The sequence below is a fragment of the Vollenhovia emeryi genome, unplaced genomic scaffold (genome assembly GCF_000949405.1).
Source record: "Vollenhovia emeryi isolate VEMERY1.0 unplaced genomic scaffold, V.emery_V1.0 DF939149.1, whole genome shotgun sequence".
Classification (NCBI taxonomy): Eukaryota; Metazoa; Arthropoda; class Insecta; order Hymenoptera; family Formicidae; genus Vollenhovia; species Vollenhovia emeryi.
Genome location: NW_011967217.1, coordinates 448621 through 461537, shown reverse-complemented (window position 1 = coordinate 461537; position 12917 = coordinate 448621). Strand labels below are relative to the sequence as shown.

At 40.5% G+C, this 12917-nt stretch overlaps 3 protein-coding genes across 6 annotated transcripts; 2 read left to right on the top strand and 1 right to left on the bottom strand.

Annotated features, from left to right (window-relative positions):
• Window positions 1–304: 304 nt before the first annotated feature.
• On the top strand, window positions 305–7661 carry LOC105565732 (DNA-directed RNA polymerase III subunit RPC1). Of its 2 annotated transcripts, none has more exons than XM_012019161.1 (21): window positions 305–421; window positions 681–747; window positions 1224–1359; window positions 1435–1584; window positions 1659–2006; window positions 2104–2430; window positions 2502–2639; window positions 2725–2922; window positions 3271–3507; window positions 3585–3915; window positions 3985–4234; window positions 4314–4543; window positions 4620–4970; window positions 5032–5200; window positions 5287–5626; window positions 5701–5888; window positions 6097–6244; window positions 6331–6483; window positions 6544–6744; window positions 6909–7042; window positions 7340–7661. In XM_012019161.1, exons 2-21 carry the CDS (start codon window positions 704–706, stop codon window positions 7455–7457), a joined length of 4191 nt encoding a protein of 1396 aa, XP_011874551.1. In that variant the 5' UTR covers window positions 305–421; window positions 681–703; the 3' UTR covers window positions 7458–7661. The 2 variants fall into 2 exon arrangements, with proteins under 2 accessions (XP_011874551.1, XP_011874550.1); XM_012019160.1 differs by having other exon boundaries at window positions 305–584.
• Window positions 7662–7739: 78 nt separating this feature from the next.
• LOC105565734 (parkin coregulated gene protein homolog) lies at window positions 7740–8757 on the top strand. Its single transcript, XM_012019162.1, has 4 exons — window positions 7740–7901; window positions 7970–8288; window positions 8358–8507; window positions 8576–8757. Exons 1-4 carry the CDS (start codon window positions 7797–7799, stop codon window positions 8734–8736), a joined length of 735 nt encoding a protein of 244 aa, XP_011874552.1. The 5' UTR covers window positions 7740–7796; the 3' UTR covers window positions 8737–8757.
• A 4-nt stretch (window positions 8758–8761) lies between these two features.
• LOC105565735 (probable glutamine--tRNA ligase) lies at window positions 8762–12511 on the bottom strand. 3 transcript variants are annotated; one of them, XM_012019163.1, is made up of 10 exons: window positions 12282–12511; window positions 11646–11950; window positions 11357–11568; window positions 11038–11293; window positions 10679–10976; window positions 10213–10592; window positions 9815–10133; window positions 9517–9737; window positions 9251–9443; window positions 8762–9181 (listed from the first exon to the last, which is right to left on the bottom strand). In XM_012019163.1, the coding sequence occupies exons 1-10, from the start codon at window positions 12471–12473 to the stop codon at window positions 9131–9133; spliced, it is 2427 nt and encodes an 808-aa protein (XP_011874553.1). In that variant the 5' UTR covers window positions 12474–12511; the 3' UTR covers window positions 8762–9130. The 3 variants fall into 3 exon arrangements, with proteins under 3 accessions (XP_011874553.1, XP_011874554.1, XP_011874555.1); XM_012019164.1 differs by having other exon boundaries at window positions 11366–11568; XM_012019165.1 differs by having other exon boundaries at window positions 11038–11287; window positions 11366–11568.
• Window positions 12512–12917: the final 406 nt, after the last annotated feature.

Here is a 12917-nt window from a genome sequence, read left to right as displayed (position 1 = left end):
TGGCTGCAAATCATACAAATTGGCAGAGAGAAACCTATGAACGGCCCCAACAAGCACGCGGTGACGAATGCGCCCTCTGCAGCTTGACCGGTTGGCGCATGGTGTAAAGATACAAGGTGAAACATTTTGGGGGCAAATTGTTTCAAGGTTGGGGCAAATTTTCTGATTGGTCAATTCGGTAGGTTTGGGCCACTTCTGATTGGTTGGCACTGCGCATCCACCAGATTGCTTCACCTTGTATCTTTGGTTGGGTTGGGCATTTAACGTCAAAGCACTCGCTGTTCTCGCCTTTTTCGCCGGAGTCCGGGTTCAGACTTCCAGAGCAGAGGTTGTTCGGGCTCCTCCGTGGCGGATTCCGGCCAATTCCGGCGCGGTCGCTTTTCCTTCGTCAGGGCGATCTCCGTTTCTTTCAGTATTTAAAGTACTTATCCTACTTTCTCCACTTTTCATTTGGAATCTTGTGGCTTGCAGGGATTGCTATAAGGAGAGGGAAAAACCGCTAATGACTTAACGCTAGGTTAAGAGTTTAAAGCACGTGTTGCGTACACGTGGGAGACAGAGGGAGAGAGATTTCTTTCCCAAGCGTGAGTCTCCTAGTAAATTTCGATCGAAATAAGCCGGCGCGCGCGACAGAGAGAGAGAGAGGGTAATTATTGCAGAATTGATTCGATTGTTTGCAGTTGTATTTACATCAGGATCAAACATGGTGAAGGAACAGTTCAGGGAGACTAACATCGCCAGCGAAGTGTACGTAAAGCTATTTTCACCTCGACGCATTTGACGAAGGAAGTATTGTCTTCGTCGAGTTCTCCCGGGCGGATAATAAACCGCCGGTACCGGAGGGGAGTCCTCTATTATGAGACAGCAGGTTTTCAACATGAAACCTTAACTAAACTTTCAACTCGGTCCTTTTCAGACGTGAATCAATTACGGCGTGAACGCCTTTTTAGGACCTGGCACAGACGGAGGTGGCCACTTGAATTATCATGTGAATCTGTATACCGCACACTGAAAAGAATCTGATAGATTCAACCAGCCGTCTGTTAGAAAATGGACGAATCAGAATTCCTTTAGGATTTACCAGAATTTCTTGGCTATAAATTCACGATGGGGCCAATAACCGTCGTCTCGTATTAGAAGCTTATCTCATAATAGAGGACTTTCCTGTGTATTGCGTCACAAGCGTAACGTGTGGTCTCTTAGTTGAAATTTTCCATGTTCAGCTCCCACATATCCTTCGGAGTGGACAGCCAGAATGTTATGTTCATGCAGGCCAGCGTGGAGGTGTTTTCCAAAAGTTTGTACAATGAGGATACAAGGCGTACTCCGGCATTGTACGGAGCGCTCGATAGGCGCATGGTATTTATAAGTTGTACAGCCCTATGTCATTTGCGCTTGGACAGAATTGCTGAGAATTGACGCTTTTGTTCGTAGGGAGTCAGCTCGACGGGACTCGAGTGCGAAACGTGCGGCAAAAAGCTGAATGACTGCGTAGGACACTTTGGATATCAGAACCTGCAACTGCCGGTCTTTCACGTCGGCTACTTTAAATCCATCATCCAGATTTTACAGACGATATGCAAGGTAATACGTAGCTTCAGTGAGATTCAACAACTTTGCCAATCGCGTCCCGTACTGACAGATTAATTTCTCCACAGAAATGCGCGCACGTTTTGCTGACGCGAGAAGAAAGGAGATGTTTTTTGGTCAAAATAGAAGCTCCGAAACTGGGGTACTTGGCGCGCAAAGGGTTGCGTAAACAAGTCTGGGAGAAGGCTAAGAAGAAGACGGAATGCCCGAATTGCAAAGCGAATAATGGCCCCGTGAAAAAGGCCGGTTTCCTTAAAATTGTACACGAGAAGTACAAGAACTTGAAAAAGACTGATCCCATTTTTCAAGACACGTTGGCTGACCTGACTCCAAAGATGGAACGCGACAAAGAGTTTAAGAATATAATAGACCAAAATTACAGAAGCACATTCGACGAGTATCTGTATCCGAACTTTGTACGATTCAAAGAAAGAATACTCCATATATTTTGTTTAATATACTTCTGCGTTTATACAATTTATATATTTTCATAATATACGAACATTCTTTAAGGTGGCAGAACTTTTCGCTAGAATTCCGACGGTCGACATTTGTCTGTTGTTAATGCATCCTGACTGCGCAGTACCAGAAAATTTACTACTAATGAGGATTCCTGTGCCGCCAATTTGTATTAGACCCAGCGTTTTATCTGATCTAAAGGCTGGTACCAATGAGGATTATCTGACGATGAAATTGTCAGAAATAGCTCTTATCAATGACGTTATTCGTAAGCAAACGGGTGTTAATATGAATATGTACATGGAACATTGGGATTTTCTTCAGCTGCATTGTGGCCTTTATATTAACAGCGAAATGTCCGGAATACCTTTACACATGCAGGTAAGCTTCTTAATAAACGTCTGAGGATCAGTTTGCATTTTCTTGCGTCTAATACATATTAACACTTTCAGCCTAAAAAGTTTGGCAGAGGTATAGTGCAAAGATTGAAAGGGAAGCAAGGTCGTTTCCGAGGTAACTTATCTGGTAAACGTGTCGACTTTACTTCTCGCACAGTAATTTCGCCCGATCCAAACCTCAGAATAGATCAAGTAGGTCTCGTGACAATTTCAATCACAATTTCACCTGGCACGATGCTAGAATGTATTTGATAATATTGGATCTCTATTTGCGCAGGTTGGTGTACCTTTGCATGTTGCAAAGACCTTAACGTATCCTGAAAGGGTCACTCCATCAAACATAGATCTAATGCGGAAATTAGTCAGAAATGGCCCGGACAAACATCCCGGTGCGAACTATGTACAATTTAAAAACTCGCAGTTTAGGCAATACCTTAAATATGGCGATCGGAATAAAGCAGCTCAAGAATTACAGGTAATTTCCAAACATTAATATGATCTTCAGATGTATATATATCAGAACATTAATATATTTTAATATGGAGGAAAGTTTCCTATTATGAGATAAGTAGTTAATGTGGTTAATGAATCCTGCCTGCGCAGTACCAGAAAATTTACCACTAATGAGGATTCCTGTGCCGCCAATTTGTATTAGACCCAGCGTTTTATCTGATCTAAAGGCTGGTTCCTAATAAGAAGTAGCGGAGTTTCTGCTAAATTAATAGGCATCAACTGTTGGTTCCATCATAAATTTATCGCCCTTGGAGCAAAATCTAGTGGAAAATTCATTGTCAATTTTTCTACACCAATTGTCTCTTTGCAGTATGGTGACATTGTCGAGAGGCATCTCAAAGATGATGACTTAGTGCTGTTCAATCGGCAGCCGTCTCTACACAAATTAAGCATCATGACACACAGAACCAAGGTACAGGAGCATCGAACGTTCACATTTAACGAGTGCGTCTGTACACCTTATAATGCGGATTTTGACGGAGACGAAATGAATCTTCATCTACCACAGACTGAGGAAGCTAGAGCAGAGGCGTTGGTCTTGTTGGCGGTAAAATTATACTTGATTAATATACGTTTGCAGAGCTCCATATAAATATGCTGAAATATTTTGTTCTTTGTTTATAGAATAAATCCAATCTGGTTACACCTCGCAATGGTGAGATATTGATAGCAGCGACGCAAGATTTTATCACCGGTGCTTATCTCTTGACCCAAAAGGACATGTTTCTCACGATAGAGCAAGTTAGATTCGCTCTTTGCATCTTAGCCGGCCAAGATTCTTCCATGATCGTAACTCTTCCTCAGCCTGCAATATTAAAACCGACGAAGTTGTGGACCGGTAAACAAATATTCAGTCTGATTATGCGGCCGAATGAGGAATGTCCTGTCAAAGCAAATCTAAAGACGAAGGGCAAGGCGTATACCAACAGCGAAGAATTGTGCATTAATGACTCTTGTAAGTAGTAACTGCGCGTTGTAATCTTGTCGTTCGTGTTTGTTAAATGATCGAAATTTAAATCCACAGACATCGTCATTCGCAACTCCGAGCTTCTAGCGGGAATAATGGATAAATCTATATTGGGCTCAGGGTCGAAGCAAAATATATTTTATATTTTGCTGCGTGATTGGGGTGAGGATGTTGCAATCACAGCTATGTGGCGTTTAACCAGAATAGCGAATCATTTCAATTTCGGGAAAGGAATTTCTCTCGGTATCAGTGATCTTATACCCAGTCAAGGCCTTCTTCAAGCCAAGGAAGAAATGTTAAACGCCCAGTACGAATAATTCCATGTTTAAATTCGACAGACTGCTTTAAACAAGTAATTAATTCTAATTGTTCTTTTTTTTCGACAGTTACTCCGAATGTAAGAAGTATATTCAGCTAATGGAACAGGGTCGTCTCGTTTGTCAACCCGGATGTTCAGAAGAGGAAACACTGGAAACGAAAATATTGACCGAGCTCTCGGTGATTCGTGAGAACGTTGGTAGAGCATGTTTAAAGGAATTACATCCTACTAATACTCCTTTGACTATGGCGCTGAGTGGAAGCAAGGGTAGTTTTATTAACATCTCTCAGATGATCGGTAAGTTCAAGTAATCACGAATATATTTTATTGCTCGCGAATGTTCTGACACAATTGACACAATTTCTCCCTTCAGCCTGCGTAGGCCAGCAAGCTATCAACGGACGCAGAGTGCCGGACGGATTCGAGAATCGTGCATTACCTCACGTAATGGCGCGACTGAAGACGCCGGATGCCAAAGGCTTTGTGGAGAATTCATTTTATTCGGGATTACAGTCCAAGGAATTCTACTTTCACGCGATGGGCGGTCGGGAGGGCCTCACGGATACCGCTGTGAAAACTGCGGAGACCGGATACATGCAGAGGCGATTGATCAAGAGTTTAGAGGATCTGTGTATTCATTATGATATGACGGTGCGCAACTCGATGCGCGATATGATACAGATGTCATACGGCGGAGATGGATTGGATCCTACGTATATAGAAGGTTTGTGAACGTTATTCCGCATCTCGTGTAAATTTCACTAACAATACGCATTTTTCTACAGGTAAAGACGGTCCCGTCGATTACAAACGAGTGTACGACCACGTGCGAGCAAAAATGCCTCATAAAAGCGAAGCGCCTTTAGACGCCGCCAGTGTTATGAATGCCACGAATGAGATGCTATCTTCCGAGGAGTACGAGTGCCTGAGTGATGAATTTAAGCAAGAACTACTGTAAGATAATATGCACGATGCTTATATGATACGCGGAGAATTTCAGTAATTCGGCTAAGACGAATTGTGAACATTGTTTTTCGCAGCGCTTTTCTGAAGTCGGTGGCGCGAAAGATAGCATATTATCGACAAAACTTTCCATCGAATTTGCCGGTAGTCTCTCAACTCGAACGTTTCACCGTCTCGCAATTGGTAGAGTTCATTCATACGTGTAAGGAGAAGTACATGAAAGCCAAGATAGAACCGGGCACCGCCGTAGGCGCACTCGCCGCGCAAAGTATCGGCGAGCCGGGAACTCAGATGACGCTCAAAACGTTCCACTTCGCCGGTGTAGCGGCCATGAACATCACGCAGGGTGTGCCACGTATTAAGGAAATTATTAACGCGAGTCCGAAGATCAGTACTCCCATCACAACAGCGATATTGGTAAATCATTAATCCGACCAGCCGCGTGTTCTATGTGAAATACGATCGTAGTCGACTAATCCTTTATCTTGCAGGTCAATGATACGGATTCTGAGTTTGCTGAACGAGTGAAGGCAAGAATCGAAAAGACGACTCTGGCAGACGTGGCTAAGTATATCGAGGAATTATACACGCGCGATGATCATTTTCTTGTAATAAATCTAGATATGGATAGGATTAAAATGTTGAAGTTAGAAGTTGATGTTAATTCTATATGCTACACGTAAGTACGTTTGAAAACTTGAGAGTTTTGTTCTGTCCTCGTTGCAATTATTAATTTATTTTTACATGTGTATCGCAAAGACAAAACTTTACGTGATTTCTTTCGTTTAATGTTGTAATTACAGTGAAAAATAGGAGTTTTAATAGTAGAAATTGTAAGTTTAAAAGTAATTTTTATACTTTCGTGCGATAACGATTCATGATTCTAGACTTTGTACATCAAAATTGAAGCTGACGTCAAAGAATATAGAAGTGATAGACAATTCAATTATTATTATTCGACCAAATCGACAAAAAGACGGTTCCAATTTTCCGTTTCGTCAATTGACAGAGGCCATTCCGAATGTTGTAGTAAAGGTAAAAATATATAACAATGCGATGTCAATAAAATATTAATTTTACACCTATAGAAAAATATTGTATGTTTACGTTTTTATTTCTAGGGCTTATCGACAATCAATAGAGTGGTTGTTCACAACGAGAATCTCGATGGCAAAACGAAATTTACACTATTTGTCGAAGGAGATAATTTTAGAGAAGTTATGGCAACACCCGGTATCATCGGCGAGAAGACGAAATCGAATAATACGATAGAAGTGAGTTGAGCGAAACCATGCGAATGTTGAGTAACATATTTACGATCTATTGCATCTTAGGTTTTCAAAACGCTTGGGATAGAAGCAGCGAGAGCAACTATCATGTCCGAAATTAAATCGGTAATGGAAAATCACGGAATCAGTATTGATTGTCGACATTTAATGCTCTTGTCAGATTTAATGACTAGTAGAGGAGAAGTGCATGGTATTACGAGGACGGGATTGGCAAAAATGAAAGAATCGGTCTTAAACTTGGCATCGGTGAGATTTGCCACTTTTCACGATTTCATCCATTTCTGTTACGTGTTTCCTATAATACAAAATAAAATTCTGAAGTCGAACTTAGTTTCCCTTAGTCTTCAAACTTGAATTATATTCTAAGGAAAATTGGAAATATTTTACGCAACCGAGCTATTTGTTTACAGTTTGAGAAAACGGCAGATCATTTATTCGATGCGGCTTATTATGGACAAAAGGACATTATATGCGGCGTATCGGAATCAATTATAATGGGTATTCCAGTCCCACTAGGCACGGGAATCTTCAAGCTGCTTCAAAAATATCCTTTTTATATTACGTTTATATGTATAAGCGCGAAAAGTTACCTATTAGTTAACCATTATATTTTTTAAATATAAAAAATACATTTATATATTAAAAAAATATAAATATATAATATATTTAACAAAATATAATGGTACAAAAAGAATACTTATAGCTGCCCTTATGGAAAAGCAACGAAATAATTATTAGGAAATTACTGATGTTACAGTAATTTTCTAGTAATTATTTCATTACTTTTTCGTAAGGATGGATATTTAATATATGTTCATTATTTTCCTTAATAATTAAACACGGCAGATAAAAACGAACCAATCAAGAGGGAACTTCTATTTGATGATCCACAGTTTCACAACCCACTTTCTGAAAAAAGATCTCGGCGAATACGACCGCGTCCAATATTTCAAGTTTAGTGTTAATAAAATATTTTACATTTAATGACAAGAAAAACTAATTTACTTCAGTAAGAAAAGACATCCTTTCACTTTGTCCGATCTCTGTGATATTAATTCTGATGATCATGTCACTTATGTATAAAGCATTATTTACCTTAGGTACTTTTATATAGCGACTTGTATCTACCTGTATTTATATGAATAGAAGTTGTGTTGCTAGGAGACAGCATTGTTTGATCTAAATTCGTTCCCCCTACCAACATCTTCTCGCGCATGTAATCTCTCTTGCAACATTCGAATAAAATGTTTAACGTGTAATTTAAACTCTGTATCGAAAGAGAGACACCGAGCATTGAGATGGTGAATGAAAAGGAATTTTGGACGGAAGTGCGGAAAGATATACCGCGATACAGAAAGAGAAAGCCACGAGTAGTTCCTGCGTTCACTATTCAGGCGTTGCAGGTAACGCGCGTTAATAGAATAATGACATCGGGATGAATGCAATAACACGGGATCGATTTTGAATACAGGAAAATACGGTTGTAGCGAAACCTCCGCCGTGTGGACTGTACAAACCTCGTCCACCGAAGCCGTCGATTTTCAGAAAGTTTTACAAGCGCGGCGTATTCCCCATCTCCTTGGAGAACGACGGCTACGATCAGAAAATTAATTGGAAGATAGACATAGAAGATTTGGATTTCCATCACTATTTGCCAATGTTTTTCGATGGATTAACGGAAACGGAACAACCGTACAAGTTTCTGGTAGAGCAAGGAATATCAGATATGCTAGAGCACGGTGGGCCAAAGATACTGCCTGTTGTTCCGCAGTTGATCATTCCTATTAAAAGTAAGTTTTGTGATTCAAATTAATGTAGAAAAGGTATTTATACTGTAATTAAAAAAACGAGATTGTTAGACGCCTTGAATACAAGAATGCCCGAGATAATCTGTACCACGATGAAAGCGCTTCAACGTTTAGTACGATCGGCTGACTGCGTCGGTGAAGCCCTAGTCCCTTACTTTAGACAAATCTTGCCTATTCCAAACTTACTCAAAGATAGAAATGGTGAGCGCTCGTCTTTAACACTTTTTATAATGGTGCACAAATAGAAATAAGATCTTTCGTAATTACAGTAAACCTTGGCGAGGGCATCGATTATTCTCAACAAAGAGGAGAGAACGCAGCAGATATTATACAAGAAACGCTCGAAATCTTGGAAAGATACGGTGGTGAGGATGCTTTCATAAATATTAAATACATGGTTCCCACCTATGAATCCTGCATGATGAATTAATAGACAGACGACAACACTGTGCAAGCCTATTAATAAATTTTTTTTATTCATGAAATTTAACGCACAAAATCAAAATGCATGCAAAGTTTAACAAGTCATACATAACATAAAGATATATAATAAAGAAAGAATATTAACACATGATATACATTATGAAAATATATACTGCATTATATGTTTGGAACTTTACTAATAATGCCATTACGTATACCTGATATACTCTTTTAAAAATTCTTTATAAAAAAGAAAATAAAATCTCTGATAAGAAAAGCTAAATGTTCCACTGTTATACAGTAAAGCACACATTTTGTCTCAGCGTAGAAAAAGTATAACAATAGTAAAAATAGATAGTAGTAGAAATGTTTTTGGCGATACGATTTCTTGAAAAATATATTTATATCTTTCCTGTATCTTCCTTCAATGTTACAGTGCGGTTGAAAACAAGCTGAAATAAAAAAGAAAAAAAATGTTAATGCCATGGGCGGTTCAAGTGTGCTGATACTTTTTAACTTACCTTACTAGCTTTGGTATCGGGATCGACAGAAAAGAAGCCTATACGTTCAAACTGAAACTTATCATATACTTTCGCCGTTTTAGCTAGACTGTTGTCCATGTACGCTACAATTTCCTTTTTACTGGATGGATTAATATCACTTAAAAATCCATGCGGTACCTCGTTTGTATCTTCCGGATTTTTGTGCTTGAACCTACGAGTTGAAGATATTTCAATAACATTTCCAGTGTAAAGCCATCATAAATAATTTGAAAAACGTTACTCACAAACGCTCATACAGTCTAACAGATGCCAGTACTGGATGGGACACCCAGTGTATAAATGCCTTCGGTTTATTCTTTTCTGAAACAGGGTCTTGCCTAACAATTATGTTTGTAATATTACCACTGGCATCCTTCTCGATACTTTCGAACGTTATTACGACACCCGCATGTTTCAAGCCCACGGGTTGTTTCGGTGTCAAGCGTCTAAAACCTTTCTCTTCAATCTGCAAGTATTGATACCCCAGGTAAAACCACAATTGTAAAAAGTTGTCAAAAAGAGAATCCGAAATCTATTGCGTACCTCTTTGAAGTCCGTAGCCTCGATATACACAATCTCATCAAATGTAATCTCATGATGGCCTCTTTCTGGATCGTTAGGAAAATCGGGTGCAGTGAGCTTTATGGCATTTTCTTGAGGGAAATTTTTGACGGTCAACTTGATAGGCTCTAAAACCACCATGTGTCGGGCGGCAGTGGAATTTAGAACGTCCCTAACAGCTGCTTCCAACGCTGTGGGATCGATGGTTGCTTGCACACCAGTTACACCCATCTGAGCACAAAAATTGTTTATAGCCTCTGGTGGAAATCCCCGTCTACGTAGTGCAGTCAACGTAAACAGTCTACAAAAAGAAGGCGATACAATACATTAATATCATTTATTAGTAAAATACGAAGGTAATATTAGTTGTACTATTATACCTGGGATCATCCCAATCGGACACTATTCCCTCGTGTATCAATTTGGCAATCTTTCTTTTGGAAACTACAGTATAATTAACGTTCAATCGGCCGTATTCCCACTGTACGGGACAATAAATGTCCAAAGCATTGCAGAGCCAATAATAGGACGATCTTCGCGACTGGAATTCCTTTGTGCACAGCGAATGAGTGATGTTTTCGATGCTGTCGCACAGGCAATGGGTGTAATCGTAAGTGGGATAGATACACCATTTATCGCCAGTTCGATGATGCGGCGAATACTTTATCCTGTATGCGACAGGATCTTGCTTGCCCTCCTCTAAGGTCACTTTCATACGCAAAGTTGCCTCTCCTTCCTCCAACAAACCATCTTTCATATCCTATATTTTTTTTTCGAGAGAAAAACAAGCAATCAGGAGACAAAGAAGAAAGGAGCAGTAAGCTTTACGTGAAATCTGTTCGTTACATTAAATAGCAGCAAGCTCTCTTCAATTGGCCTATCGCGCCAGGGACTCGGTGGAGGATTGAAACCTTTCATCTCCTCGCTGGATTGATGACAAACGTAGGCTAAACCTTTCTTTACGAGCTCCACGGCCCAGTCGTACAATTGCTGAAAATTGTCCGACGAATGCGTGACGGCGAACGGTTTGTAACCGAGCCACTCCACCATTTCCCGTATGCCGACAAAAAATTTCTCCTCTTCCTTCTCAGGATTCGTATCGTCGTAACGTAAATAGCATATGCCACCGTAAGCAGCGGCGTATCTGCAAGAGAGACACATCTCTTCTATGATATATTTCATGATGCAAACACGAAGACACATACCCGAAGTTGATATTGATGGCCTTTGCATGTCCAATATGCAAAATTCCATTGGGTTCCGGTGGGAATCTCGTCACCACTTTGCCACCAGTGGCCTTCAAGTGTTTCTGCAGCAGCCGATGCGTGTTCGGCGTCACGACATAACCGTCAGTTTTGTAATTTTCCCCGGGCTTATGAAATTGAATTTTGGTCTTCATGAGCTCGCTTATAGTTTGCGCGCCTACCTTCTCGCTGGTCGGTGTCTCCTTCTGTTCTGAAACTTTTATCGATCTTTCATTGAACACAAACATCCCAAAATATTTTTGCAACCGTACATGCGTACATCGTATACCTTCTTTCACAATTTCTGGCTTCTTTCCTTTCGTTTCCTTGGGCTGTTTCGCTGGTTTGGACGCTGATGCAAGATCGGCGTCAACTTTTGGGCCCAACAGATCGAGGAGTTGCACGTCAAATTCGTTTTTTATCGCTTTACCGTCCGCCCATTTCAAACTGCTGCGTACCTGTTGCATCAACGGGCCAGAATTAAAGCGATACCTATTTAAATAACATAAATTGCAATTACTTATTATATTTAAAAAAAACCTGTGTATCTAGCGTACATTTTATTCTACCTCTTTTCCAATATCTCATCCTTGTGCGCCTTTATGATCTTCTCTACTTCCTCTTCTATTTGTTCAGGTGAAACTGTCACTCCTATGCCACAAGACTCCTCAAACTTGGCTACGTCGAGAACATTGCTCACGTTAGCTAACAGATAGGTCAACGCAGCGTCCATCCTCAGTACGCTGTCCAGTTTCTTCTCAACTATATAACCGGCAATAAATTCCATCTTATCGATAATCTGATTTTTGATCTTGGAAGCTAGATGGTATAGCAAAACGCCAGTGTCGTGAGCGATAGGTCCATGTTTAGCCGCCTGTAAAAGTTACAAAATAAACAGGTAACTTTCAACACAATGTACACCCTGCCACTCATACATATCAATCGTGTGCTTATTGAATATTACTGCGCAAAATGTATGATGTAATTGCGTCAAATGTAACGAATGATGCAACAGTTCGAGCGAGTCGCAACATAAGAATATTCCGGCGCGTTACATATTCCTAAGGATATTCAAATTTAATTCGATGCCTAGTTTATCAAGTATTTAACTTAACATTTTAATTAGTTAACTTTGAGAATACGGAGAGAGAGAGAGCGAGCGAGTGAGATATTCAACGTCCGATCGAGACTCGGTGAAACCTCACCTCGCTTATAGCCAGCTTGAGATTCTTCGTGACGTTCGCATTTTTTAGCGTCTCCTTGGCCTTCTGCTCGCTCAGGCCGATCGTTTGAAACAGCTTCACGTCCTCCGCGCTCCCCGCCGACATTTTATTCGGGAAAAATACAGCTGTCACACACCACGGATGGAGACCACATGCGTTCCGCCCGCGGACCATATGGACAAGTACCGACGCCGGCAACAGAGCCCGTTCTCATTGAAGACTCGGTAACAGCTGCAGGCGCCTTTTCATGCTGCCGGGTATCAGTGACGTCAGATTGGTCGCGCCTCCGGCGCATGCGCGTCGATTTGAGGCCCACTGAAGTACCGACTACGGACAAATAGGTGCGTCGCTAGTCGCCCGCGAGGAATTTTCTTAAACAAAATTGTTTTAAAAATGTTTCACGGACAAGAGGCCTTCTTGACAGACACACATCTTTTCGCTTGTATATAATGTAACCATGTGAATTAATATATTGCATACTTTAATGTATAAAATAGATTAATTCAAGCCTCATATCTGTGCCCATTAAGCCCGTATCAGACTACGGATTGGGATTGGGATTAGATTGAAATTTGACCAATCAGAGTAAAAGTTACTGAACTTGAGATTAGTAAACTT